Genomic DNA, 27,630 nt, shown 5'->3' with positions numbered 1-27,630 from the left:
GAGAGTGAAAAAGACAGGAGAGATGGAAAGCAGGAAGGAAACTCAATTTACTATTGCTGACTTAAAAATAAAGAAGGGAGACACAGGCCAAGGAGTGCAATCAGTCTGGGAAAGCTGGGAATGGCATTCAGCTGACAGCCAGCAAGGAAATGAATTTCCTGAAACCACAAGGACTTGAATTTTACCAATAATCTTAAGGAGAAGGAAACTGATCCCCCCCTAAGGCCCTCACAACTTCTTGATTGTAATCTTATGAGAACTGTGTTGTTTTCTCTTACTTACAGAATTGTAATTTTTTTGTAGTTTAAGCCACTAAATCTGTGGTGATTTACTAGGACAGCAGTAAAAAACCTAATGCAAGAGGCTTGGATTTTTCTGAACCTTTGTGGTATATACTCTGCCTAGAACCATGTCTGTATATGTCAAGATGCTCAAGAATATCTGGTTAATTAATAAATTGAGTTGATCATATGTTTTAAGAAACCTTAGCTCATCTCAACAACAAGCCTGTGAAAGAACATAGTTGTTTCTAGTATTTACAAAATATTATAGTCTATGAGATTATCAAGAAGTAAGCTTAGAAGAAGAGTTTAATAGATTTCCTCACAGGTGTTTCTGACACCTCTTACCAAAATAACCTTTCTATTTCATCCATTATTTTAGAATCCGAATGGAAAATCAATTCCCATTCAAGTTCAAAGTGAGCTTTCCATTTCCAGTATTTAAGGTAGAGTGTACCTATTATCCAAAACATGGTATTTAAAGAATGTAGAGGAGGGAACTTGTTGGGCAGAGCACTGGGTGTTTCGTGTAAGCGATGTGGGAATCTACCCCCAAAACTAAGAGCTCACTGTGCACACTGTATGTTAGCCAACTTGACCAGAAATTATATTTAATAAATAAATAAATAAATAAATAAATAATATAAAATAGGTATATTTAACTTCAAAAAAATGTAGATTCACTAAAGTACCTCATGTAGGCTTATTTAGGTTCCTTAAATTGTCAAAATCTATTTTTTAATTGAACTCGCTATGTTAATCCCTTTAACAGCTTTTTTTTTTTTTTTCCTGAAAATATCTAATGATGTTGTGGCTCTGTAGCACATATCATGAACTTAAAAGAAGGTAATTTAAACTCTAAATGTGTGAATTTTATGTGTGAAAAGATTCCTACTTAGGAAAACTATATTCTATTATCCTTAAAATAGGCTGCATTATCAATTCAAATGTATAACTGATCAAATTAGAAGAGGGCATTAAAAATAGTCATCTAGGTAACTATTAACTTTAAATTCATTTTCTCTGTGCTCCACTTATGTAGAAAGAGACAGGAGTTTGAAGCTAATGCTACATTATCAGAAGTAAAAACAGTTTTTAAAATATGCCTGAAGGAGTACTTTTCAAGTTTACTTTAGTCTGAATATTCTGAGGACATGGTAACTCAAGTCTAGATCTTGAAATATTTGAATTATCAGAAACTCCCAAGTTTCTCCTCCTAGACATCACTGCCTTCAAAAACAGTTTTGTGCTATAAACTGTTTGCCAGAATGTAATAAAAACTCTAATGCCTTCTAGAGAAGAGGATTGGTTTTATCTTTATTTTTTATTTTGGTCATTCTCAGTGTGGTCCCTCAATCACCAGCATCAGCATCACCTGGTAAAATGTTAGAAATGCAAATTCTTAGACCCTCACGTCAGCAATCCCTGAATCCGAAACCCGGGGGGTGGAGCCCTACAATTTGCCCTCTAGCAGATTCTGATGTGATCTCAAGTTTGAGCAGAGCACAACTAACCCTGTGAATTGCTTACATTTCACAGACTGTTCTGCTCATCAACTGAGCAAAATTAAACTGAAATGAGAAATGAAGAAACTACAATAAACTGGGTACCTTAAAGAACCCTGCATTTCTGAAAGTTGCGTGGTGTAGCTGTGTATATACATACTGTCTCAATTTCCACAGGTTTCTAATTTATCCATAAGGAAAGAGTGTAAGGAGGTGCACCATTTGGGAATCATTAATAAAGAATCATCTCTGACCTTACAAAACGTTTGCACATTTTGGTTACAGTTTTGTTTTTCCCTTTGATCTGTGTTTGCCAAATTTATAAATTGAACATGATACCAAACAATGTGTCATGAGGTCGAAATCATGATTTCATTGCCCCCCTTTTAAAGACAGAAACATGTTTTCCTCAATCCTGAAAAATGGTATGACTGACCCTCAATCAATAGGTGTTTCCCTTGGGATGCATTTGTTCTAATACATATGAAGAGTCCCTGTGGTTGCTGAGAACACTCAATAGAGAGCCCATTAGGCATTCCTCATGGCCCCCAGCTGATACATTCATTCAAACAAGTACTCAGTAAGTGTCTGCAAGGTACTTAATTACTGCCAGACACTGAACAGGATATAAAGTAAGGCAATTCTCTGTCCTCCAGGATTTTATAATCTAGCCAGGAATTCAAAGGAAAGGGACTAAACCGTTCTAGGCACTGAGCAGGGCAGGAGACGAAAGGTGAATCCATGTAACCACTCAAGGAAGTTGACATTATTTCCAATTTGTAAATAAGGATACAGTAGTCTTAGTGATGCTGAGAATTTGTTCAAATTCATCAGGTAAGAAAGTGATGGGAGTGAACTTTAAAATCAAAACTGATTTTTAAGTCAAGGAGTTTCCAGAGTACCACTTCTATAAAGCATAAACAGAAATTCCTAGGTGTCTATAATAAGTGCCTAAATGAATGACGCACATTGCTTCCCCAGGCAGATTTTTTAAAGGGGCAGTAACTGTGGACTGGGAAGTGCAAACTTTGCAGGAAAAGTTCCACACAGATGTTTATGGAAAGAAAAAGTGTCATGGCTTGGGTAGGAGAAAAAGGGTTTGAAAGTATTCCAGATGGAAGACACTATTAAACAGAAACGTTTAGTCAGGAATGAGAAAGGCAAGTTCTGGTAGGACGATGAAATCAGCCCAGCACATTTGCAGTGCCCAGTTAATGATTTGGAATGGCTCTGCTTGGCTCTGGCTATTCCTGAAGGCAAACACTTTAACAATTAAGGGATGGCGATGAACAGTCCCACTTAAGCAAAGCTAAATGCAAATGCACCACTTTACTGGCTGTGTCCTAATGTATTCAGCCAAGGGTTTGAAGTCCCTACTTCTTTCGGCTTTAACTTTGGATAAGCATTATCTTTCCTTATGTAAGTGACAATTCTGTTCCTCTCCTCTGCAGCCACCAGGATTTAATCACTTTAGACTTATTGTCACTCAAAACCTCACAGGTAAATTTTTATAAAATCTCTGAAGTCCCTAGAGTTGAACAAATTCTTGGGAATGTCGGGTCTCCCAGGTACTTGTTTGCAGATACTGCAATGTGCCAGAAAGAAACCACAATTTTATCTTGAGTAATCCAGTTTCACTCCACTTAGTATTAAAGAAATATTAATGGATGATAGGGTAAATAGAGCATGTCTAAAGAAAAGATGCATTTGAATGGTCTATCCTATTTAACTTCAGTGGATTTTGATATGGCTCTGTATTTATTTTGAATCAAAGTCCCCATATAGAGGTAGAAGGAGATTTCAAGGGGAAATTTCAAAAGTGCCTTTGTTTTGATTTCTTGTTAAAGCCCTCTCTGTGGTAAGAAATATTTTTTGTCATTTGGTCGCTGTGAATTTCAAAAGGATCTCCTATGATAGAATAGTCATCCCCCAAAGATCTTTGATGTACTATAGGGAATGTCTTTGTTCCCAAAGAAGATAATAAAAGCAGCAAGAAAATAATAAACATTCTCTATAGGGTATCACAGTTTTAATTGACCACGAACACTCAAATCGATGTTTTAATCTACAGAGACATGGCAAGGTCAGCAGCAGAGGAACTGATAATTCTTTACTTTTATAATATGAGGGATATATTTAAGATTTGTAATGTAAACATGAAGTATCGTAGCTTGAAAGGATAACGGGCTTTAAAACTACAGATATTAATTACACTTTAATGTGATTTTTTAGCATACTTTAACAAAAATTAATTAGAAAATATTTTGCTTGGGTAACTTTCATATGGATCCTTTTAAAAATCAGTTCCCTTTTGTAGTTGTATGGTCAAAGAATATGCACCCATTTTTTAAGATAAAGTTTTTGTCAAAATTTTACATATTTTGAAAGTATTTACAAAACCAATAATGAAAAATAGGAGTTACTTCCCTATTCCTCCCTACTTCCTCTTCCCACTCTATGGAAACAACGTTTAATTTTTGTTTTGTGTTAGCTACTTCTATTTTCCAAGATTTTTAAATAACATTTTTACACTACTTTCCCTGATTTTTAGATATTGATATTATCTATTGATGGACTAACAAAAAAGATAAGAATTTAGCTTATATACAGTTATCTCACACAAAGTTACCCTTTCCTTCCAAAATAGTTTTAACACATTTATAATTATATCCTTATTCAGTATTATCATTCCATAGCCACGTAAACATTTTTTTCCTGGCTCCAGAGAGGCTCCAACTGTTTATTCAATATGTGTACCTTCACTGAAGGTACTTACTTACTTCACCTTACTTTTTTGTTCAGTGCCTCACCAAACCACATATATATCCATTAGCCATATATATCTATATTTTTTTTCTTTAAGATATATGTATCTTATATATTTGGGTGTATGTGTATATGTATCTTAAAGAAAAAATTTAGATTAAGATCTTGCTGCTTCTGCTTCACATTATTGTTGTTTTTCCAATTTAGTTACAGAAAGTAAAATATAGCTAGCATATATAGCATTGTCATCATGTTGAGATTTGAACTTCTTATTTGGAATTTTTCAATATCACCATTCATTGCCAGTCTTTAAGTCCTATATAAATATCTCCATTACTGGCTGCTGAAGAGCCATAGCTTTTGAAGATGAATTAATGGAATAGAAAGCCTGTAATAAACCAGTTTTCTTGCCTCCTCATATAGTAATATATTTTTCACCTTGAACTCTGAGAATGACACCAGTCTTGGTGTTGATATGTTACCCTCTTTGGATCAGCATGTTTACAATAACTAAATTCCAAATTTGTCTAATTGACTTTTTCCTCTTTGTATTTTAAACTTGTGTAGTTTAAGGAGTTCAGCGGTTTCATTCTCTCTCTCTCTCTCTCTTTTTTTTAATGTCATACTTTGTTCCCCAAATAAAATGTCTTAAGAAAGGAAATAGTCTGGCATTTTTGTTTTACTTTTATTCAAACAGCAACAAACTCTACTGTCTTTATATGGGCTTTTTGTTTATATCCTTGATATTTTTAGAATTTAATATAGATTTCTGTAGTTTATTAAATTATGTCTCGAAAGCCACTATTGATTTGTATAAATTGGAAGAGCCACTCACTTAATAAAGAGGATTTAATTCAGCTTTCAAGGAGAAACTTATTCTTTATTGAAGATTTATGGTCTCCTCAACTCCATTCAGACATCTGGCATATTGGATGGCCCTTGACATTTTGGTGAACCCTTTGATAATTTTAATCATAATTCAAATTTCAAACAACAAATATTTGGGATGTTCCAGGTTTTAAATAGCATCCAACTCTCAACCCTAAAAATGTTCTTTACTTGACTCTCAAGAACATTTTTTTCGATTTAAAATGCTTTACTTTTTAGCTTTCCCAAAGTCATACTCAAGCTAAAGAGATGGATTTTCCCAGTAGTGTGAACTTTTACAAATACAATTAGAACAGAGAAAAAATTCATTATTTAGCAAAATGACATACTTTCCTAACAGTAAAATTCGATCATCCTTTGACCTAATATTTTTTCTCTTTTCTGCTGTTGTTTTAATCACAGTTCCCATTGGCTTATTTTGAGTCCTTGACCTAATTATTTTCTTTGAATTTTCAGTGACCTTTTTATCACAAAGTAACTGTAAGTAAAAGAAAGTAAAAGTATAATTTTAAAATATATATACAAAATGACTCAGAATTTCTTGCAAATTAATTATTTCTATTAAGTAATTTTTACTAAGGCATATCAGAAAAATTGCAAATAATTTGAAGAATGTCAGGAAATTAATCATCATTGAGATTGTAGGAGCTCTGAAAATGAGGAGTGTAACTACTAGTATCAAAAACTTTAATAAAGTTTGTTAACCATGTTGTTAACCATATTAATATATATAATATGGTTATGGTGCATATCTATGTGGTATATATATATATATTAGATAAAATTTAAGAAAATTAAAAGATAAAAGAATACATACTTTACTTTTAAATTCAATTTTTTTTATTCCTTTTTTTTAAGAATGAAAGTTTTGGGGCATTTGGGTAACTCAGACAGTTAAGCATCTGACTCTTGATTTCCACTCAGGTCATGATCTCACGGTTTGTGAGATTGAGCCTCGCACTGAATCGGGCCCTGAGCTGTCAGCACAGAGATCTATTTCAACTATGTCTCTGTCTTTAATTCTTACAGTACTACCAGACTATTTTTAAAGAAAGCCTTCTCAGGGCAGCTGGTGGCTCAGTGGGTTAAACATCCAACTTTGGCTCAGGTCATGATCTCATGGGTCGTGAGTTTGAGCCTCGCATAGGGCTGGATGCTGACAGCTCAGAGCCCAGAGCTTGCCTCAGATGCTGTGTCTCCATCTCTCTCTGCCCCTTCCCTGCTCACGATCTCAATCTCCCCCCCGCCACCTTCTGTCTCTCAAAATAAACATAAAATTAAATATATATATATATATATATATATATATATATATATATGTATATATAAATACATATATATATATATATATATATGGAAAGCCTCTCATCCTTTTGTCATCTAGGAAGGAAGGCTTTTGAAGCTTTTCAACCAGCCTGATTTATGAACGTTTCCAAATGCTCTGGGGAGGAAAACAGGTGGCCCTCAGAATTGCAGCTGTTAATGCACGTCTTTGGGTCTGAGGGAGTCCAAGGTATTATTATCTAATAGGTCCATCTTTGCTCTCTTAACTTTCATATTCTGACCTGAGTAACCTGTGAAGTTATGCTAAATATGAACCTATGCTGTGAAACAGTGCTAAGTACTTAAGTAATCTGTGAAACATGTGGTAGATTCGAAATCAGTATGTAACTCTTTATAATGAACCAAGAAAGTCCTAACACATAACTCCAGGCCACCTTTTGAATTATGAACCACAGCTGTGCCACACAGCATTTATAGCCCCAACTCTACTGACAGAAACACACCTTAGATCCATTTTATAATTCCTAATAAAAATTCAGTTCTCAAAAGAAATACCTACAGCAGTCTTCAGAATATATATATATATATATATATATATATATATATATATATATATATTCTTTTCTTTTTATCTGACTGGAGTTAGTTAAAGCAAGCCTTGACACATAATTTATTTAACAACATAGCAAAACTGATTCCTACTGTTGAACTTGGAATGGCATATAAGAAATAATGAACAGGCAAATTCAATGATGTATTTCAGGATATAATTGGTAGCCTTTATTTAAGGCTGACTTTATCACTTGGAGATGGAAAAACAAACAAACAAGGTAGTAAAATCAAAATAGCATTTATGGTTACCAATCCCCAAAATTCAATTCTTGTACATAATAACCTATCGTCCCAAATGGAAAATACATGTGGTTGAAATAACTTATATATGGTTTGTGCAGGTTTAACTGAGGTACAAATAGCACCACTTTAATGTTGTATAAAGAGGTTTGCTTCAAATAAAAAACAATTTTTACACAATAGGCTTAAAATGGCTGTATTTTCTCTGAAACGATTTTGTCTTTCCTCCCATGGAAAGGTGCATATTTGTGAAGGAGTATCACCTGTAGACTGGCAGCACTGTTGTACTTTTCCTATTCCTAATAGTCTGCAGTGGAGCTCGGCTGCAAGCTCACTTAGAGTGAAGACCGGGTCTGCCTTGCTCAGTGAAGCAACTCCTGTCCTAGCACTGTGTCTGGTATATTTCAGGTGCTCAACAGCTTCAGTGGTTTTGTCAAAGTAACTGAATGGATATAGAATTAGTGTCAAGTCATGACACTCAGTTTCTGACCAGAGCTTTTTGTAAAGCAGTGGATCTCAAAATGATTCACTAAACCTGCAACACAGGCACCAACTGGGAACTTGTTAGAAATGCACATTCCCAGACTCCAGGCCAGAACTTCTGAATCAGAAACTATTGGAGTGGGCCCAGAAATATGTTTAAAACGTCCTCCAGTTGATTCTAATGCATGAGAGCCTTGAGAATCACCTATGTGAAGAATTCCCCAATACACTGTACACAGTGGCATCAAAGCTTTTTAGAATTAGGAGAATTCTAGACAACTCCTGTGGACAGATTGTGAATAATTTTCATTTCTCAAGACTTTTTCTACTTCTCAAGAACTTTTTCATTTAACTATATAGCAACTATTCTCTATTCATGTGTAGTAAATGGTGTGTTTTATGTAGGAAGGCTGAATAAGTTTGAGTTACTGGTACAGATCCTGAGACAAGAACATGGGTGCAGATGATTTACCATGATGGTCCCAAAATGCGCCAGTGAGGAATTGGTAAACGTGAAAGAAAGAGGAAAGCCAGTCAAGAATGTGTTACAAGGAATGGGTCGCAAATATGCACAAATGGGGCGCAATCCTGTGGGGAATCTTCTGAGAAACTGTTTGGAATATGCCTCAGAATCACCCCTACTGGGAGACAGGGGCATTTATCCACTTTCTCCCATCCCCATTGGCTGAGAGTTGATCTCCAGAGATGCTAACATACCCCCACTTCTAGGTCATGTTTTTGTGTGTGGCCAAACGATGCTAGAAAAAAGTCCTCTGGCAGAGAAGATAAGAGGTACAAGATCTTGAGGTGGCACATGTCAATATTCTGGAAGCTCTTTTCACTTGCAGCTGCAGGCAGTTCACATGGGCTGAGGGGGTGTGGGGCAGAGTAACTTTCTAACATCTACAGTAACCTTATGGGGCAAAGTAACCTTCTAATAGCATAATTTAAATCCGGTCCACAATACTTATTTAATGTCTGTTATGAGTCAGTACAGAGTTGTTGGGAATATATAATAAATAAAACATCATCCCTGCCTCAAGAAACATTTACTATGGTAGATAATGTAGACAAATAAAAAAAAATTAAAATATAATCAGATCTGTTCAGTGATTGTGGTTCATATCCACATTTTATAAGAGGAGTTTATGGTGGGAAAGCTGTAGTGATCATGGAAAACTTTTTAGAGATGATGAGGATAATTATACCTAAAAGATATATAGAGGCAAGACAAATAAAGAGGAGTGGGTGAGTTGGGGACAGAAGACAGGCTGATCACTATGTAAATGGGAGGAAAAGGAGAAAGCAATCACAGGAGATATTTGACAAGATTGTCTGTAAAAGTCATTTGAGAGGTCATATGTTAGGTGACAGGAAATCTATCGTCCCAAAGGTGGTAAATGGAGAGATGTGGAAAGCACAGAGTATGTAAATAACTGTTGTTGCAGGTTCCCTAAGGAGGAAGGAGGAAAAAGACCCAGCGCTCTATTGAAATGAAAGAAGACTCCAGTGTCTTCTTTGGAGGAAGAGTGCCTATTTTACTATCATGAGAGGAGAGGAGTGAAGTGGAGACAGTGTTTATTCATTTTTAAAACAGGAAAAATAGCAGTTACCTTCACGGGGTTGACATAAGACCTAAATGGTGAAAGATGTTTTAATGTTTACCATTGTTTCACATAGGTAATTACAAACCCCCAAAATGTTAGCTGTTATTATTCATATATATATATATATTTCAGATATTCAGATATATATATATTTCAGATATTATATATATATATATATATATATATATATATATATATATATATGTATATGTTTTTTTTTTTAAGATGGGCAGGAACTTGGGGGCTTGAAACCATTTCTGCCTGTGGATTTTTATTCATTATGTATTTAAATAGGAGAAACATGGCTTGTGAAGTTGTTAGGGAAATGGACTAGTGGAGCTGGCTGAAGGTCGAATTCTTCACTGCCATGGGGAATGCGGAAGGGCAAAACTGACTACGTATACACGTAGAAGAATCACTAGATAGAATTAAATGTCCAGTAGGGGTTGGAAGACTTGAATTTGCAGTAACACTAAATCAGGCATTTCTGTGATCCCTTACTAGAAAAGGTGGAACAATGTCAGTGGCATTCAGGGTAACTCTAGTCATTTTGTACAAGTTGTGCAATTATAAGCACTGACAGGTAAGCATACATGTAAACAGAATTAAAAAAGAATAAAAAATAATTTATCAAGGGGTTTAAGATCAATGAAAATTTGAAACTGTGTCAGATGATTTTGAATATTCTTGCCTTCTGTGATCATAGCATAGGGTCCTTTGTCAAACTCTGTAATTCTGTTCTACAAATGACATTTTGTTTGAGCAGTTAACAGTTGGTGCCTCAGTTTCAACTGACATTTTGTTACTAAACACAGTTCTAACACCATAAGGTGATTTGTCAGTGGTAAGAAAAAGATGGTTTATATTTCACCATAGTGAAATAGCACAGACGGGAGAGTCAATTGCTTGAAATTCTGGAAAGTGTCCATGCTGTCAAGTCCCACACCATTGAAAACATTTTTTTTTTTATAGTAGGCCACAAGGTATATTTTTTTATGAAAGAAACTAGAGGAGAAATTCAGAAACCCCAGAAAGCGTGAATCTTGTTTTGATTCTATAAAATATTCAAGGATGGTACTTCCAATGAGCTTAACTATCTTGAGAGTGACCAAAATAATTAGTTTAGGACTATGGCCATGGGAGTCCGCATTTTGCATTTCCTTATTTTCTTTTGGGTACTTTGTATATCAAAATTAATAAATACCTTTTGAATACTTTTCTCCCCCCTGCAAAGTCTTTTGAGTTTAGAATCATCAACATTTTATACCACTCTTGATATTCTAGAAAGCAGAGTCACTGTGAAATATTAGAAAAGCCCAAGGATAACAGAAATATTGAACTAAGAATGTCTTTTAATGAGTAATACTTCCACAGTGGCTTCATCAATGATGAGTTATTGGTAACCCAGCATATGGCAAAGTTACACAAAGAAAAGTAGAAAACTGATTAGCTAGCTGCAGAAATTAGATGTTTAATGGCCTTATTGCCTCATTGCCACAATAAGAAGCATTGTACATTTTCTCTTCTAGAAGCTTTTGACCCTTCACCTGTGGTGATAATCAAAAGTTCTGTTATGAAGAGAGGGCAGGAGCAGATAATGTTTCTCTGATTAAACAATAACTGCACTGTGTGTGTGTGTGTGTGTGTGTGTGTATGTGTGTATGGTGTTATATATACTGTTGGTCAGTTAATCAGTACAGCAAGCTACTCACATTCTAAAAGAATATGGGAATTAAGAGTAACTTAAAGAAAAACAAATTTTCTTATACTGTCAAGGAAAAGGTCATGGAGTAGAATGGTGGGTAAAATCATCTATGTTCTCAAATTTTTCTATGGTTAATTCTCTTTCACAGGTGCACAGTAAATACAAATATATTATACAATGGAGTTTAAATACATAAAACACCAGGGTGTATCATACAATGTTATACAACATTCAGTTTAACTGTAATTGTTTTCATTTTGAAGAAAGATAATGGTTTCTGAAGCTTGGATAAAGAAGGCTATGAAAATATTATATAGGAAAGATGTTTACTAACTATTGATCCTGGCTTACACACCCAGCTTTATGACATGGGTTCAGTTTCTTCAGTTTCTTATGTAAGGTGGACATAAATGTGGTGGTTACATCATAAGGATATAGTGAACATTAAATAAGTTATCGTATGTGTAAAAGCAGTTTGTGCCTGGCATATAATAAGCGCTCAGTAAGTATTCGCTTTTATTATTATAGATACACTGTAAATAGCATTAAATAAACATTACTGAATTGGATAAATGTACCTAATTAGTGTTAAAAATCCTGCAGTAACCTGAGTGAAGGGAGAGAGGTTAACAAAGGAAAGAGATTCGTATTTTTGATTAGTTACAATGTTCCAGGTGTTTTAGATACATTCATCTATTTAAACCTCACTATCTGTGAAAAAAGCATTGTCCTATAATCAGGAAACTGAGACTCAAAGTCAGTAATATCCCTGAATATCAGTAAGGTGATCTGGTATTTGAACTCAAGCCTCGTTATTCAGATTTTATGTTTTTTTTCCCTGATACCACATACCCTCCAAGTGCTGAGGTTTTTGACCTTAGAAATTTTGAATGTAATTCCATACTTCATTACCACATAAATAGTCAAGTTCTCTTCATTTGAGAAAATGTGAAGAAAGTTTCTATTTATTTAATGTTTTTAAAAAATTAAAGCCCATCCAGTGGCTTTCTTCCAATACAAGTTTATCGAATGGTTTAGCCCTAGGTAAAGTAGGGATATCCACGATATATAAACATGAGTTAGGGCTATATAGTTGTCTTTTTTCCACAAACAACATTTAGTGAAAATCTGCCTTGTGCCTGGCAGCAAATTTTTACTGAATCTCAACTATACAGCACTGATTATTCCAAGGGTAGAAACCAGTGATCAAAATGAAATTCTTAGCAATGAAATTTATATCCCTAGTGCACAGAAAGAGGCAGTGTGTGTGTGTGTGTGTGTGTGTGTGTGTGTGTGTGTGTGTCCTGTGGGATAAATGCATGGGGGAGCAAGAGTGAGTGATTAGAGAAGTCGCGCCTGATGAAGTGAGATGTATGCAGAGGCCCACATGAAGGGCAGAGGGTGTGTGTATGCACCTGTCTCCCCCTGGGAAGAGCAATTCAGGAGGCAAAGCAAGGGCAAGAACAGGACTGTACCGGAGGGCCAGCAAGGAAGCCAATCCAGCTGAAGAAGAGGGCATAAGGGGAATATAAAACACAACTCAGCTCTCACAGTCTCTTACATAGCTAAACACAATTTAATTAAGGATGGATAAAGTTTCGTTCAGAGCACTAGATTAGCACAGCTTGGGGTTAGGGAAGGTTAAGGGTTGGGAAAGGATTTGACATTTACTTCAGTCTGCTTTTTGAGAAACAAACGCTTTGTGGAGGAGAGAAGATAGAGAGGAGATCAAAAGGAACCCAGGGGGAAAAAAAGGCAAAGCATGGAAGTTCACAGTGGTGAAAAGCCTGTATATTACATTTTCATGTGATCCATAGACTTCTCTATAAGAAACTTTTTCCCCCTTTATTTGCTTCAAGATAACAAGAAAGCTGCATTTCATAAATCCCAGCAATTAAGTGTCAATGTGTCCCCAAATCATCATTTTAAATCAAGTAAGAACTTGTATTATTTTGTTTTCCAGTTATACTTAGGAATCAATTTACTCTGTCAAGGATCAATTTAGCTATCAAAAAACAAACACAGTTAAAAAAATTTTTGAATGTAATTCCCTTGTTGTGCCAAAGGTTAACATATTAGCATGTAGTAAAACAGGCACAGCAAAGGACAAATAGTCTCTCAACAAACACTACTTTTCCTAATTGATTTGGGATAAGTACTTCTTAATCACTATAGCAGAACATCTAAAAGAACACCAATGCAAGCAAACATTCAGAAAGATTTAAAGTTATACAGTGATCCCTGCACTGGAAACAATTGTCACATCTTTATTTACATCCTCATCAGACAAAGTGTTGAAATCATGAATTCACTTTTAATCATTGTTCAATTTCAATTCAGTAATTTAGGACACGGGAAGACCAGTCTATGTCATAGGATGAATGCAGATTCTCTATTTTGTGTGTGTGTGTTGGTGCCCATCTTTCCACATTAAGAAGCATAGCAGGTAGCATACTGTTGGCCAAATCTCAGCAGTGGCATATTTCCATCTCCCAGGGGGTGTGGGAAGACCCAACTGCACAGCAGTAACAATAATTCTAGCATATCCGTTTATGAAATAACTTTGGCAGTAATGGCAAGAGGATTTGGATGAAAGTGTATTTGTGGCCTTCCAGCTGGAAGATCAGAGCAGAGATTCTAAAGCAAAAGGCAGAGTGGGATGGCAGATAGTAGCTGCTTGGATAAGAACAGAAGAGAGTTGGGGACCCATGCTGAGCTCAAGGGGAAATGCAAACAAGACAGTCATTTCACAATATCCCCATGTTACCCAATATCAGTTCGAGGGATTACCGATGCCATCTGCTGGATATATTTGGGATTTTAAAATGGAATCTACACAAGTAATAATACCCCAGTGTCTTCCTGTACTGTGGCTTTGGAGGTTCTAGTGAGAAGAAAAATGAAAATCAACCTATCTACAAAAGAAAAAAAAAGCAAAGGAAATGAATCCCAGGTTGACTGTACCTTAAGATGGCTAGAGTTTTGTCTTTTCACTCTGCATTTTGAAGAGTTAGAGTATTAATTGCATTTTTTTAGGAGAACTTTGTGTCATGCATTTTAGTCATACATGACCCTCAGGACACTGATTGTTTGCACTGTAAATCCATTGATCTCTTCCTAAGAATACTACTATATCTGTAAACTTTATATACATTTCCTTTTATACTTTATTGGAGTATAACGGTTTGTTTTGGTTTATCTTCTTTTATTTAATGAGGAAGGGAAAATGATTAAAAGGAGAAAAGAACAAGTATCACTGTTTTCCTAAAGCTATGACATATGCATTTAAGTTTTATATAATAGATGATAATTTGACTTTTGTTTTTGTATTTGTTATCATTTTATAGACAATGTCCTCTGTTCATCACACTCTCTGTAGGATTATTTTAAGACCATGATGTTAAAGTTACAAAATTCCTCATGGTGCTTCAATAAAATTTTAGGACTCTTAGGAATACGTGGCTAACTTAACTGCATATTCTGGTCTACATTTCCCCAAAAGTACCAATCCCATAGGATTTACAGTAGGAAAAATGGTTTCCATGATCAAATTAATTTGGAAGATGCTACATCCCAAATATCTTCTCCTGGAATTTCATAAGGAATATTAATTAAAATGGAGGAGTTGGTATTTATTAAGAGTTTGCCATTGTTACATTGAATCTTAATTATGATTTTATTATGTAGGCACTAGCATTAACTCTAGTAACAAATGAGGAAACTGAGGCTTATGGGGTTGGTAAGTTGCTCAAAGTCACATTGGAAGCAAGTGGAGGCATTGACTCTTTTACTTTAGAGCTCATGCTCGTAAGTCTGAAGCCATATGTCCCAACATATTAATAAATAAAAATAATATTACATCTTAATAAGAATTTTATGTCAATTACATTTCAATATGGATATGAACCTGCTTAAAGCTTTGAGGAGTCATACGGTAATGACATCTATTTAATTTGGTCAACCTAGCATTTCTAAATCTACCTGCTATAGAACACTTAGGAATTTTAGCAGAAGTAGCATCCCACGGAATACAGTTCCAGAAATACTGATATAAGCTATAACATTGCTAGAGATGAGGAGCCAGGAGGGGAGTAGCTCTTTAATATTTCTCTGGTATCTTGTTCCAGCATAGCTCTTGGTGTCCTTCCCCAGGCATGTTTCCACCTGACAATTCAGAATAGACAGGAATAGAAAGTAAACACCTGATATTTTTGCTGTTGCAGATGCACAGAGCATTGGAACCCTTTGCATAAATGTGTAATATTTAGTACATCCTGCAAAAGGAACAAGTTTAATTTAGTTAAGCCACAAGGTTGAGTGAAAAACAGCATGCTGCTGTTATTGTTTAGTCAATTAAATTGTCCTCTGTGCTCCGAAGAACTGTTCCACATTTATAACCAGTGAGAAACACGCTCTGGCAATTTCTTTGCTTCCGATTGTCTTATATTTAGCACATCTAAAGATCTGAGGACAAATGATGGAAGACATGGTGATAAATTGTCAGGCTTTTCTAAAGATTCAGAAGTTCTAAAGTTCCTGCCAGTGACAGATGGTCTGTCCTTACTCATCGCTTGTCTTCCTGACAGGGCTTGATTTTTTCCCCCTTTTTTGCTCAATTCCCTTAAAGTAAGCTCAGCTTTCTGGGAGGCAGGGTAATCTCATTTGTTATAACTATGTTACCTTGCATCAGTATGGAAACAACTCTCTATGTAAACAGGCACCATGCACCTTTACATTATTAACACATGTATTAACACATAATGTACGTGTATAGTGATAAGAGAGCAGCATGGGGTAAGGAGAGAAGAAACAGTTTACAAAGGAAAATCCATACTTCCTTTCTGTTATTTTGATAACCAAACATACAGGAGTTTCCATTGGATAGTTTTTTTCTTGCTGACTTGCCCAAGCATAATGCTGATTCCATAGCCCAAGCATAATGTGATCTTTTCAGGAGTGTTTATCACTTATCACTATATATCACTATATGTATATGTATATATGTATATGTATGTATGTATATGTATATATGTACATGTACAAATACATATGTATATGTATATACATATATGTATGAATATATGTATATGTATATATGTACATATGTGTATATATGTATATGTGTGTGTGTGAGTGTGTGTATTATTTTTAGGATATTCAATATTTCATAGCAATCTATTTTTTTTTTTTGGAATTTTGGATAAAAAATACAATTAGTGTTTACTAACTTGCTAGACACTTGTGAGAATCCACAGAATGAGAACACATAACTATAACAATGATGTACTCAGTTATAAAATAGATTCCCAGTGAAAAAAGAAAAAAAAGTCAATCAATTTCTTAATCCCTTTCATTGGTTTCAATATGTTTACTGCCACAAAAGGAAATGAGATACTTAGGTAAGGAAAATGGGGAAAGGAAACAATTTTCACTATTTGAGTTCTAACATAACTGTGGAAATAAATAAAAAGGCTTAAAAAATCCTAAGGTATCTTACAATCACTTCTTAATCCTATATCCAGAAGTAATTCAATTCTTCAAGTTAATAATGACACTAGTCTGATACAGTGTAACTTGAACTGAAGTGTATCAAGTGGAAAAGGATTAATACTACTAAAAAAATAGAAAAATTATCAGATGAATTGATTTGGGATTTACAGTAGTTAGTTGGCATCTGTTATACACACCAATAGCTGAGAGTTTCTTTTTTATTTAAATATGTCTCTTCTAAGAATGTTCATTATATGTTAGCTCAGTGTGATAATATGTGAAAAGCATAAACAACATTCCCACTCCTTTCTATGTTTTATTTTAACTCTATTGTATTTTACCTTTCACACACACACACACACACACACACACACACACACACACACGTTATATACAATTGTAGGTATAGTAGTAGATTTTGTGTATATATACACAAACACACACTGTATACTAGTATAGTTATAGTAGTAGATCTTATTTTATCTGTTTATATACCTATTCTAGTCATATAAGTAAAAGAACTCAAAGCCTACCAGGTTTTCAAAGTCTAGGCTACTAAACTGCCTGTCCTCTTTTTATCCCTTCCATTACAGATATCAGTTACCTTTTTAATCAGTGGCTTTTTCACATTGCTTACTTTTAGTAACATTCAGTCATTAAAAAAATGAGAGAACTCTTGCCAATTCCTTGTTTATCCATGAAGATGTTAACCTAAACCTAAGAAAAGTATGTTTCTCCTTTAGTGGCCCTTAACTCAGATAATGAGTGACAGCATTAACATTTTGTGTACAACGTAGCAATAAAAAAGTTTCAAAGTTTCTTTATAAAATGGTGCCACAGTGATACTTAGATTTTAGCTGTGTATATATGTATATTTTGGTATGTAATGAAAGGGATGAGACATGTCTACCTTTGTATTCTTAAGAATCTTTCTGGTATTATTTGTTTTCCTTCCCCAAAGAAAACTGGGCTCATAAAAAAAAAGTCCTGAACATTCAACATTTATGAAAAGGTCAAAAAATATTGCATGGTTTTGAAATATTATATGCCTTTATAAAATCACAGAATTTAAAATTACTCTAATGAGCTATTTATTAAAGTTTATTAAGGTTAGAAAAAGGTACATAGTTAAGATTAACAAAAATGCATTGCATTTAGATAAATAGGCTAAATTACTCTAACAAGTAGACCCAAAGTGTGATGTTTCAAGAGGTTTATTTCGGGGTTAGCACAATACCACATTAAGTAGTAGTGGAGGAGTATGGTCTGCTCCATGAACGCAAGTTATCGTAGTAAATGATTTCTTTCTTTATCTGCAGTAATGTGCTAATAATCTTTCTTCTTGTTTCCAATTTATACTGTGGCATGTCTGATGTATTCATGCTCATGAGTGAAAGAAGATTATCTCCCTGCCGATCCTAAGCAAGGGAAGGTGGTATAGTGAATAGAATCATGGCCTTAGATGACATATTTGCTTTTCTCCTTTACTGAAACACAAGACTGAGCCTGTAGCTCTACATGTTTCATGCTTTGCCTGAAAGCTATTTCAGGTCAGAGTGTGGAAATGAGTAAATTTTATGGTCTAGACAAATTATCAGTGAGTTACCATCGTAATCCTTACCCTCTCCCTCTTTCACAAAATGCTGTTGTATGAGACAACTTTTCACTTAAAAAGTTAATGCAGAATTCTTATAACCCAAATGTTGCTTAATCTGCCCAAGCTGAGTCATCTCTTCATTCTACTACTGACATTGCTTCAATAGTACTTTCAGTCTACATTGTGGCTTTCATTTCTTTTTTTTTTTTTTCTGATTTCTTGCTGTTTCCAAATTTTAGTTATTCTTTTTTTTAGTCATGGATTTTTTTAAAAAATGCATTTCTATCTTATCCAGAGAACTACTTTTCTTGTATCAGTCTCTGGTTTGTATTTCTCTAAATTCTTATGGAGTTCTTGCTTACTTTCTAACATTTTTTTTATTGCTAATAAATTAATGATGGTTTGTCTAAGATGGTAAAGAAATATAATCATGAAATTAGAGATAGATAAAGTGATTTTTTAGTAAAACCGAAAACTGCAGTCACATTTTCCACATTGTTTCACATGTCAATTGAAAATATATGTATTTCAAAATATGATAATCATGATATAACTTAAAAATAAATAATATATCTTCACTTCTATGATAATGTATCATCTATATAGTCCAGTAAAGTCATAGGGACTGATGTGACACTTATGGAAATAGTACAAAATCTATACTAAAATTAAAAGAGAAAACGAAGATTCTGAGAATAACTGTATCCTTTCCGAAAACATTGAATCATACAGGAAATATATTTCCAATTGTTTCTTCATGATTCACTGCAACTTTCAACAGTCATTTCTCAGTTGGTCCAAGAACGAGGAAAAAACAATCACCATATTATAACAATTTCTTGGTAGTTTTTAGAAGCCATCTTTGCTTAAAACCCAATCTTGGGGGGCACCTGGGTGAGTCAGTCGGTTAAGTGCCCGCATCTTTGGCTTAGGTCATGATCTCACAACTCCTGAGTTCGAGCCCTGTATCAGGCTCTGTGCTGACAGCTTAGAGCCTGGAGCCTGCTTTGGATTCAGTGTCTCCCTCTCTCTCTGCCCCTTCCTCTGCTCGTGTTTTGTCTCTCAAAAGTAAATAAACATTTAAATTTTTTTTTAAAAATAACCTTTGGGTATTATTGCTGAAAATATCAGCAATATCTCTTACAAAACAGCCTCACCTATTATATGCCTGTATGCCCCATGGCATGAATCATAACAACATGCCTTAAAATATGTATAAAATCGGATAGAGCGGAAACAGATATGAAAGCTACCTCTACTATACACACCCCATCCCCCCACACACATACCCACACACACACTCTAGCTGTGTGTTTACTTTTTTAGTCCAAGCCAAGCTTGGACTTACTTTTTAGTCCAGCTTAGTTTTTTAGTCCAAGCCAAGGACCATTTAGAATCAATTAATCCAAAGTTTGTCAGCCAAGATTTCTACCTATATATTGTTTGCTTTTCCATTTACATAAATTTTGTTTGTTTGTTATTACCCAGCTAAAAGCTACTGAAGTTACCCACCCATAACTTAATGCTAATATAATGTTTATTGCTTTTAATTTTTACATTCAGGTAATTTTACAATTGAATCTCCTTAGGGAACACAGCACAAAGTTTTTCAGAACATGGAGCAGTTTACTTTAAGAAAATGGCAAACATATACACAGGGAAATAGAAAAAGATAAGAATGTTAAGTTAGAGCCAGATTATGGAGGGTTATGTACTTAGATAGAAAGCCATAAAAGCTGATTTGGAAGAGGAAATGTGATTTGAACTACACTCGCAGTTAAATCACTGTATAGCATTATTTATTTTTTTTTCTAGGCTTTTGATGAATTGATTTTCAAACTTAATTAGCAAGTCTACAGTGCTAATAGTACATGTTGAACACAAATGCTTCTATAATGTTTTGCTAAGTTTCCCATCTTTAATTAACAACAAAGACCTTTGTAATATATGATATTTTTGTTTTGTTTTGTTTTGTTCGCCATTTGCAAAGTATGTTCAGTTGATTTGGTTTGGTTTTCACTGTTAATGCTGACTGATAGCTGGTTTGTTTTCTATTCTAGGTTGTGGAGACTAATTTGGTTGCTTTTGACTGTCACTGGATCATTATAAATGAGGTAACACCAACTGAACCTTATTGTCAACTCTGGGTCCTGTTTTCATATATTTAGTCACAGCATTTCCTATGGCCTTGGAGTTCTAAGAGGAAACAGAACACAAAGTAAACTTTCAGCTTCCTGAGTGGATGCTAACTAAAAATAGAGTAAGGAGTTTTCAAAAAATTATAAATGGTTTTGAATGAATAAAATAAATGGAGATCATCTTCCCACTGAGTATTTTTTAGTCTTTTCCATTGGCATACACTGCTTGCTTTGGGAAATCATCTTTATAAAAAGTACAGTTCTTTGTGAACAAACTGAATTCCTCCCAGTGGAGTGCCTGTGCTCCATTTATATTTTAATGGTGTTTCTAGAACTTTTATATCCCACCCCCCTCACACGAGGATTAAATAGTTCAGCAGATGAATATGAATAAATAAAAATAGATATTTTTCTTTTCACAATGAAATACAACGATCTTAAAATCCATCAAGTTGTCAAGTTCCTCATGAAAGCTTATTGATTTTTGTAAAGACAATACATAAGACTAAAAATATATTATAACATGAGAACTCTGTGAGATAGATTGTTCCATTGGCACCTGCCAATCAGAAATGGAAAGGACAATGAACAAATCAGTCATGGACAAATAATGAGATCACATGAATTTTCCCCAAAAAGACCTAGTATTCATATATCTATTGCTCATGAAAAAAAAGAATGTTTTACTTATTTGTTAGCTGTGTTACTATGGATATATAGTATAATCATCCTGTGTCTGTTTTTTCATTTGTACAGAAAGTTCAATCACATTTACTTTATAAGTTCATTATAAAAATTAAGTGAGATACTACCTAATACTCTTAACATACTGCTGACAACCGACATTTACTAAAAGGTACTACAAAAATGATTATAGCACATTAAAGTTCACAGATCACTTTCTCACATGTTAATTTATTGAATAATAAACATTATTCTATGAAACACTGAGAGAATGAAGTTCATAGAGTGTAATTGATTTTATGCAGAAAAATAAAAATCTAGATTTTTCAATAAAAGTCATAGATTGTTTCAAGTTGTGTCTCCTATACATTGGTAGAATCTTAGTTCTGTTCTTTTTTTTGAGCTATAATTAACATATTACATCATATTAATTTCAGGTCTATCTATAACACAAGGATTATATAGATATATACACACCTTGTATATATGCATACATATATTGTATATTATATATATATATACATTGTGTATGTGTGTGTGTATATATATATATGTATATATATGTATGATCATCACAGTAAGTCTAGTTACCACCTATAAACATACAAAGTTACAGTTTTTTTTCTTGTGACAAAATCTTTTAAGATACACTCTCTTAGCAGCTTTCAAATATGCAATACAGTATTACTGATTATAGTCACTATGCTGTACATTATCTCCCCATAATTTATTTATTTATTTTATAACTAGAAGTTTGTATCTCTTAATCCCCTTCACCTATTTTCCCTATCCTAATCCCCCTCTCCTCTGGCAACCATCAAAAGTGATTGTATCTATTAGTTTTGTTTTGTTTGCTCATTTATTTTATTTTTAAGATTCACAGGTAAGTGAGATCATATATTATTTGTCTTTCTCTGTCTGACTTATTTCACCTATACCCTTAAAGTTTATCCATGTTGTTGTGAATGGCAAGACTTCATTCTCTTTTAAAGCTGAGTATTTTCCATAGTGTGTGTGTGTGTGTGTGTGTGTGTGTGTGTGTGTGTGTAACATATATATGTATCTCACATCTTCTTTATCCATTTATCTATTGATGGACACTTAGGTTGCTTCTATACTCTGGCTACTGTAAATAATGTTGCAATGAACATAAGGGTGTTTATGCCTTTTTGAATTAGTATCTTTGTTTTCTTTGGATAAATACCCAGAAATGGAATTGCTGGATCATATGTTTTGTTTTGTTTTGTTTTGTTTTCAATTTTTGAGGAAACACCATACTGTTTTCCATAGTGGCTGTACAATATACATTCCTACCAACACTGCACAAAATTTCCGTTTTCTCAGCATCCTCCCCAACACTATTTCTTATATATATATATTTTTTTCAACGTTTATTTATTTTTGGGACAGAGAGAGACAGAGCATGAACGGGGGAGGGGCAGAGAGAGAGGGAGACACAGAATCGGAAACAGGCTCCAGGCTCTGAGCCATCAGCCCAGAGCCCGACGCGGGGCTCGAACTCACGGACCGCGAGATCGTGACCTGGCTGAAGTCGGACGCTTAACCGACTGCGCCACCCAGGCGCCCCTATATTTTTTTATAATATCCATCTAACAGATGTGAGTTGATATCTCATTGTGATTTTGATTTGCATTTCACTGATGATTAGTGATACTGAGCATCTTTTCATGTGCTTGTTGGCTATATGTATGTCTTCTTTGGAAAAAAAAATGTTTACTCGGGTCCTCTGCCCATTCTTAGATTTTAGGTTTTTTGATATTGAGATGTATGAGTTCTTATATATTTTGTATATTTACTCTCCTCCCATTCAGAAGGTTTCTCTTTCATTTTGTTGATGGTTTCCTTCACAGTGCAGAAGTTTTTGTTTGTTTGTCTTCTTTTTGTTTTTGTTTTTAGTTTGAAGTAGTCCTAATGTTTATTTTTTGGTTTTGTTGCCCTAGGCTTTGGAGTCATATCCAAAAAATCATGGCCAAGACTTAGGTCTAGAAGCTCACCATCTTTTTTCTTTTTTAAAGGAGCTTTATGGTTTCAGGTCATAGATTCAAATCTTTCATCCATTTAATTCTTGTGCATGGTATAAGAAGTCTTATTTCATTCTTTTGTGTGGCTGTCCAGTTTTCCCAACACCATTTATTATAGACTGTCTTTCCTATTGTATATACTTGGCTCTTTTGTTCTAAATTAATTGACTGACCATATATGTGTGGGTTTATTTCTGGGCTATATATTGTGTTTCACTGATCTATGTGTCTTTTTAATGCTAGTACCAAACTATTTTGATTATTATAGTTTCATAATATAGTTTGAAATCAGAAAGCATAATGCATCCCTGTTTGTTCTTTCTCAAGATTGCTTTGACTATTTAGAATCCTTTGTGGTTCCATAAACATTTTAGGATTATTTCTTCTTTTTCTGTGAAAAATGCAATTGAAATTTTATAGATATTGCAAGGAATCTGTAGATTGCCTTGGGTAATGTGGACATTTTAACAATATTAATTAATCCAGTCCATTAGCATGAAATAAATTTTCATTTAGTTGTTTCTTCTTCAATTTATGTCATCAATGTCTTATAGTTTGCAGTATACAGGTCTTTCACTTCCTCAGTTAAACTTGTTCCTATATGTTTTATTCTTTTTGCACGGTTGTGGAATTGTTTTCTTAATTTCCCCTTTTAGTTTTGCTGTATTCTATAGATTTTGGTATGTTACATTTCCCTTTTCATTTGTATCAACATATTTTTTTTTAATTTCTCCTTTGATTTCTTTGTAAACCATTGGTCATTCAGTAGCATATTGTTTAATTTCTATATATTTGTGAATTTTCTTATAATTAATTTCTAGTTTCCTACCATTATGGTAGAACAGATGATGCTTGGTATAATTCCAATCTTCTTAAATTCTTTATGACTTATTTTGGGACTAACATATGATCTATCTTGGAGAATGTTCTATGGTCCACTTGACAAGGATGTATATTCTGCTGCTTTTTGATGGAATGTTCTGTATATATATATATATATATATATATATATATATATATATATATATAGATGGAATGTTCTGTATATATTTGTTCTGTATATATAAACCATCTGGTTTAATGTGTCATTTAAGGCCAAAGTTTTCTTGTTGATTTTCTATCTGGATGTTCTGTCCATTGATGTAAGTGGGGTGTTAAGAGTTTCTATTATTATTGTATTGCTCTCAATTTTTTTCCTTTAGCTCTGTTAACATTTATTGCGTCTATTTATACAATTTTATATTGGGCATATAAATGTTTACAAATGTTATATATTCTTGTTGTATTCGCCAATTTATTGTTATGTAATTCCCCTCCTTGTCATTATTACAATCTTGTTTTAAGGTCTATTTTGTCTCATAAAAATAGTTACTTGGCTTTCTTTTGATTTCCATTTTCATGGGACATCTTTTTCTATACCTTAACTTTCAGTCTGTGTGTGTCCTTACATCTGAGGTGAGCCTCTACTAGGCAATACAGAGATGGGGCTTATTTTTATTTTACCCATTCAGTCAATCTATGTCTTTTGATTGGGAAATTTAGTTCATTTACATTTAAAGTAATTACTGATAAGTGTGTACTTATTGCCATTTTTTTTTTGTTGTTTTCTAGTTGTTTTGTAATTCCTCTCTATACCCTTATATTTTGCTGTCTTCCCTTGTGATTTGATGACTTTCTTTAGTGTTATGTTTAGATTCCTCTCTCATTATATTTTGTGTATCTACTCTAGGTTTTAGCATTGTGATTACCATGAGGCTCATGTATAACTGCCTATATAAGAAACAGTCTACTTTCAGTTGATAGCAGGTTGAGTTTGAACACATTCTTCTTCTTTTTTTAATATTAGAGAGAAAGAGAGAGCATGAACAGGGAGAAGGCAGAGGGAGCGAGATCCTAAGCAGCTCCATGCTCAGCACAGAACCCAATGTGGGGCTTGATCCCACAACCCTGAGATCATGACCTGAGCCAAAATCAAGAGTCTGACACTGAACCAACTCAGCCACCCAGGCGCCCTGAGTTTGAACACATTCTAAATCTACATTTTTACTCCCCCACTGTGTTTTATGTTTTTCATGTTACATTTTCATCTTTTTATCTTGTGTATCCCTTAACTATTATAGTTACAAGTTTTTGAACTACTTCTTTAAAAATTAATGTTTATTTATTATTCATTTTGAGAGAGAGAGTGGATTCATGAGTGGGGCAGGAGCAGAGAGAGGGAGAGAGAGAATCCCATGCAGGCTCTGCACTGTCATTATAGAGCCCAAAGCAGGGCTCAATCATACAAACCACAAAATCATGACCTGAGCCAAAATCAAAAGTTGGACGCTTCACTGACTGAGCTCCCCAGGTGCCCCTAAGCTAGTTTTGTTCTTTAACCTTCATACTAGCTTTATAAGTGATTAATCCAATAGCTTTACTACATACTTACCCTTATCAGTGAGTCTTGTAGTTTTATATGTTTTATGATTATAAATTAGTGCCCTTCCTTTCCTGCTTAAAAAATTGCCTTTAAACATTTCTTGTAAGGATAGTTTAGTGGTAATGAACTTCATAGCTTTTGCTTTTCTAGAAAACTCTTTCTCTCTCCCTAAATTCTGAATGATGGTTTTATCAGATAGAATGTTTTTGGTTGTGAGTTTTTTTTTTCCTTTTAGCACTTTGAATATGCCATGCCACTCCCTCTGGCTTACAAAATTTCTGCTGAAAAATATGTAATAGCCTTATGGGGATTCCCTTATATGTAACAAGTTATGTTTCTCTTACTGCCTTTTAATATTCTCTTCTTATCTTTAAGTTCTGAAATTTTAATGATACTATATCTTGGTGTGGCTGTCTTTGGGTTCCTCTTATTTGGAACTCTCTGGACAACTGGAACTGGATGTCTGTTTCCTTTCCCAGGTTAGGGAAGTTTGTATCCATTATTTCTTCAAATAAGTTTTTTTGTCCCTTTATTACTCTGTTCTCCTTCTGGGACTTGTATAATGAAAATTCTGTTCTGTTTGATGTTGTTTTATTGGTCATTTAAGCTATCTTTGGTTTTTAATTCATTTTATTTTTACTGCTCTGACTGGGTAAGTTCCACTGCCTGTCTTCAAGATAACTTATTCTTTCTTCTGTTTCATCTAGTCTGATATTGAACCCTTCTAGTGTATTCTTCAGTACAATTATTGCATTCTTCAGCTCTATGACTACTGTTTGGTATTTTCTTATACTTTCTCTCTTTGAAGTTTCAACTGTTTTCATCCACTTTCTTTTGAGTTTGGTGAGCATCTTCATGACTATTTGAACTCTTTATCAGGTAAATCACATAGCTCTGTTTCATTAAGGTTTTTTCTTCGGTTTCATGGTATTCTTTTGTTTGGAACATATTCCTTTGTTTCCTCATTTTGTGTGACTATGGTTGTTACTATGTATTAGGCCAAACTACTTCCTTTAACAGTCTTGATTGAGTGTCCTTGTGTAGAAGATAAACCTTCATTCAATCCTGTCCTAGCACTTGGTTGTCTCTGAAACCTCTGTGACTGTCTAAGCAACCTGATTTATTCTTGATCAGTCCTAGTTGTTGAGGATATGCCAAGCCCAGCCAATGTTCCAATGACTGAGGTATCTGAGTCAGCATCTAGATTCAGGCTGATTGGAAACCAGATTAGCAGTCACCAGTTTTTAAAGTATGCAAATATATACAATCCTATAAGACCACAGTTATAAACCCTGCTGGCTTCCAGACCAGTCCATCTAGAGGTGCTCCTTTACTGACAGTTGTAAAAATTGGGGTTTCAGAGAAGTGTATAAGCTCCTTTCTTAAAGGTACTGGAAAGCTGTAGTAAGACCAAGGGAGAGCACAAAGACCGCATCCTCCAGCCTATGTTCTCTACCTTTGTAGCCTCTAGGTATGTGGCAATCCTGAAGCCTGCCCCTCAGTTTGAAGTTCTAGGGCAAGTAAATAGGTTTTCTTCACAGGAAGCTGTGGGTGTTTCAGTCTGCTTTCTGTGCTGTGCCCTGGGAATGGTAGCTTGCCAAGAATTATCTCTCTGATTGTTTCAATCCCATGGGGCCCAGAAATGAGAGTTCCCTTGGACACAGGAGCCAGATGCTCAGGGGATGTCTCATATGGATGTGTGTCTGCTGGCTTTATCAGGGGCATGGAGTAGTGTGGAGCTAGGTCATGCCTGCCAGCTTTAGGGGGCCACTAGAGGGTGCAGGAGTGGGACAAACCTGCCAGCGCTAGCAAGGTGGAGTGACAGCACCAAAATGATACCCACCAGCACCTGTATTCCCAGAGAGAAGCCAACAGGCTCTGCCTCT

The 27,630-nt window shown here is 34.6% G+C and overlaps 1 protein-coding gene across 3 annotated transcripts in view; it reads left to right on the top strand.

The window, feature by feature from the left end:
• GRID2 (glutamate ionotropic receptor delta type subunit 2) overlaps positions 1 to 27,630 on the top strand; it is a 1,475,947-nt gene that overhangs the window by 852,195 nt on the left and 596,122 nt on the right. For all 3 annotated transcript variants that reach the window (XM_045472791.1, XM_045472773.1, XM_045472783.1), the window contains exon 5: positions 20,519 to 20,572. In XM_045472791.1, coding sequence (XP_045328747.1) covers positions 20,519 to 20,572 — 54 coding nt within the window. The remainder of the gene's footprint in view (positions 1 to 20,518; positions 20,573 to 27,630) is intronic.

This window comes from Leopardus geoffroyi, chromosome B1, assembly GCF_018350155.1.
Source record: "Leopardus geoffroyi isolate Oge1 chromosome B1, O.geoffroyi_Oge1_pat1.0, whole genome shotgun sequence".
Classification (NCBI taxonomy): domain Eukaryota; kingdom Metazoa; phylum Chordata; class Mammalia; order Carnivora; family Felidae; genus Leopardus; species Leopardus geoffroyi.
This window is presented reverse-complemented; position numbering and strand designations above follow the sequence as displayed.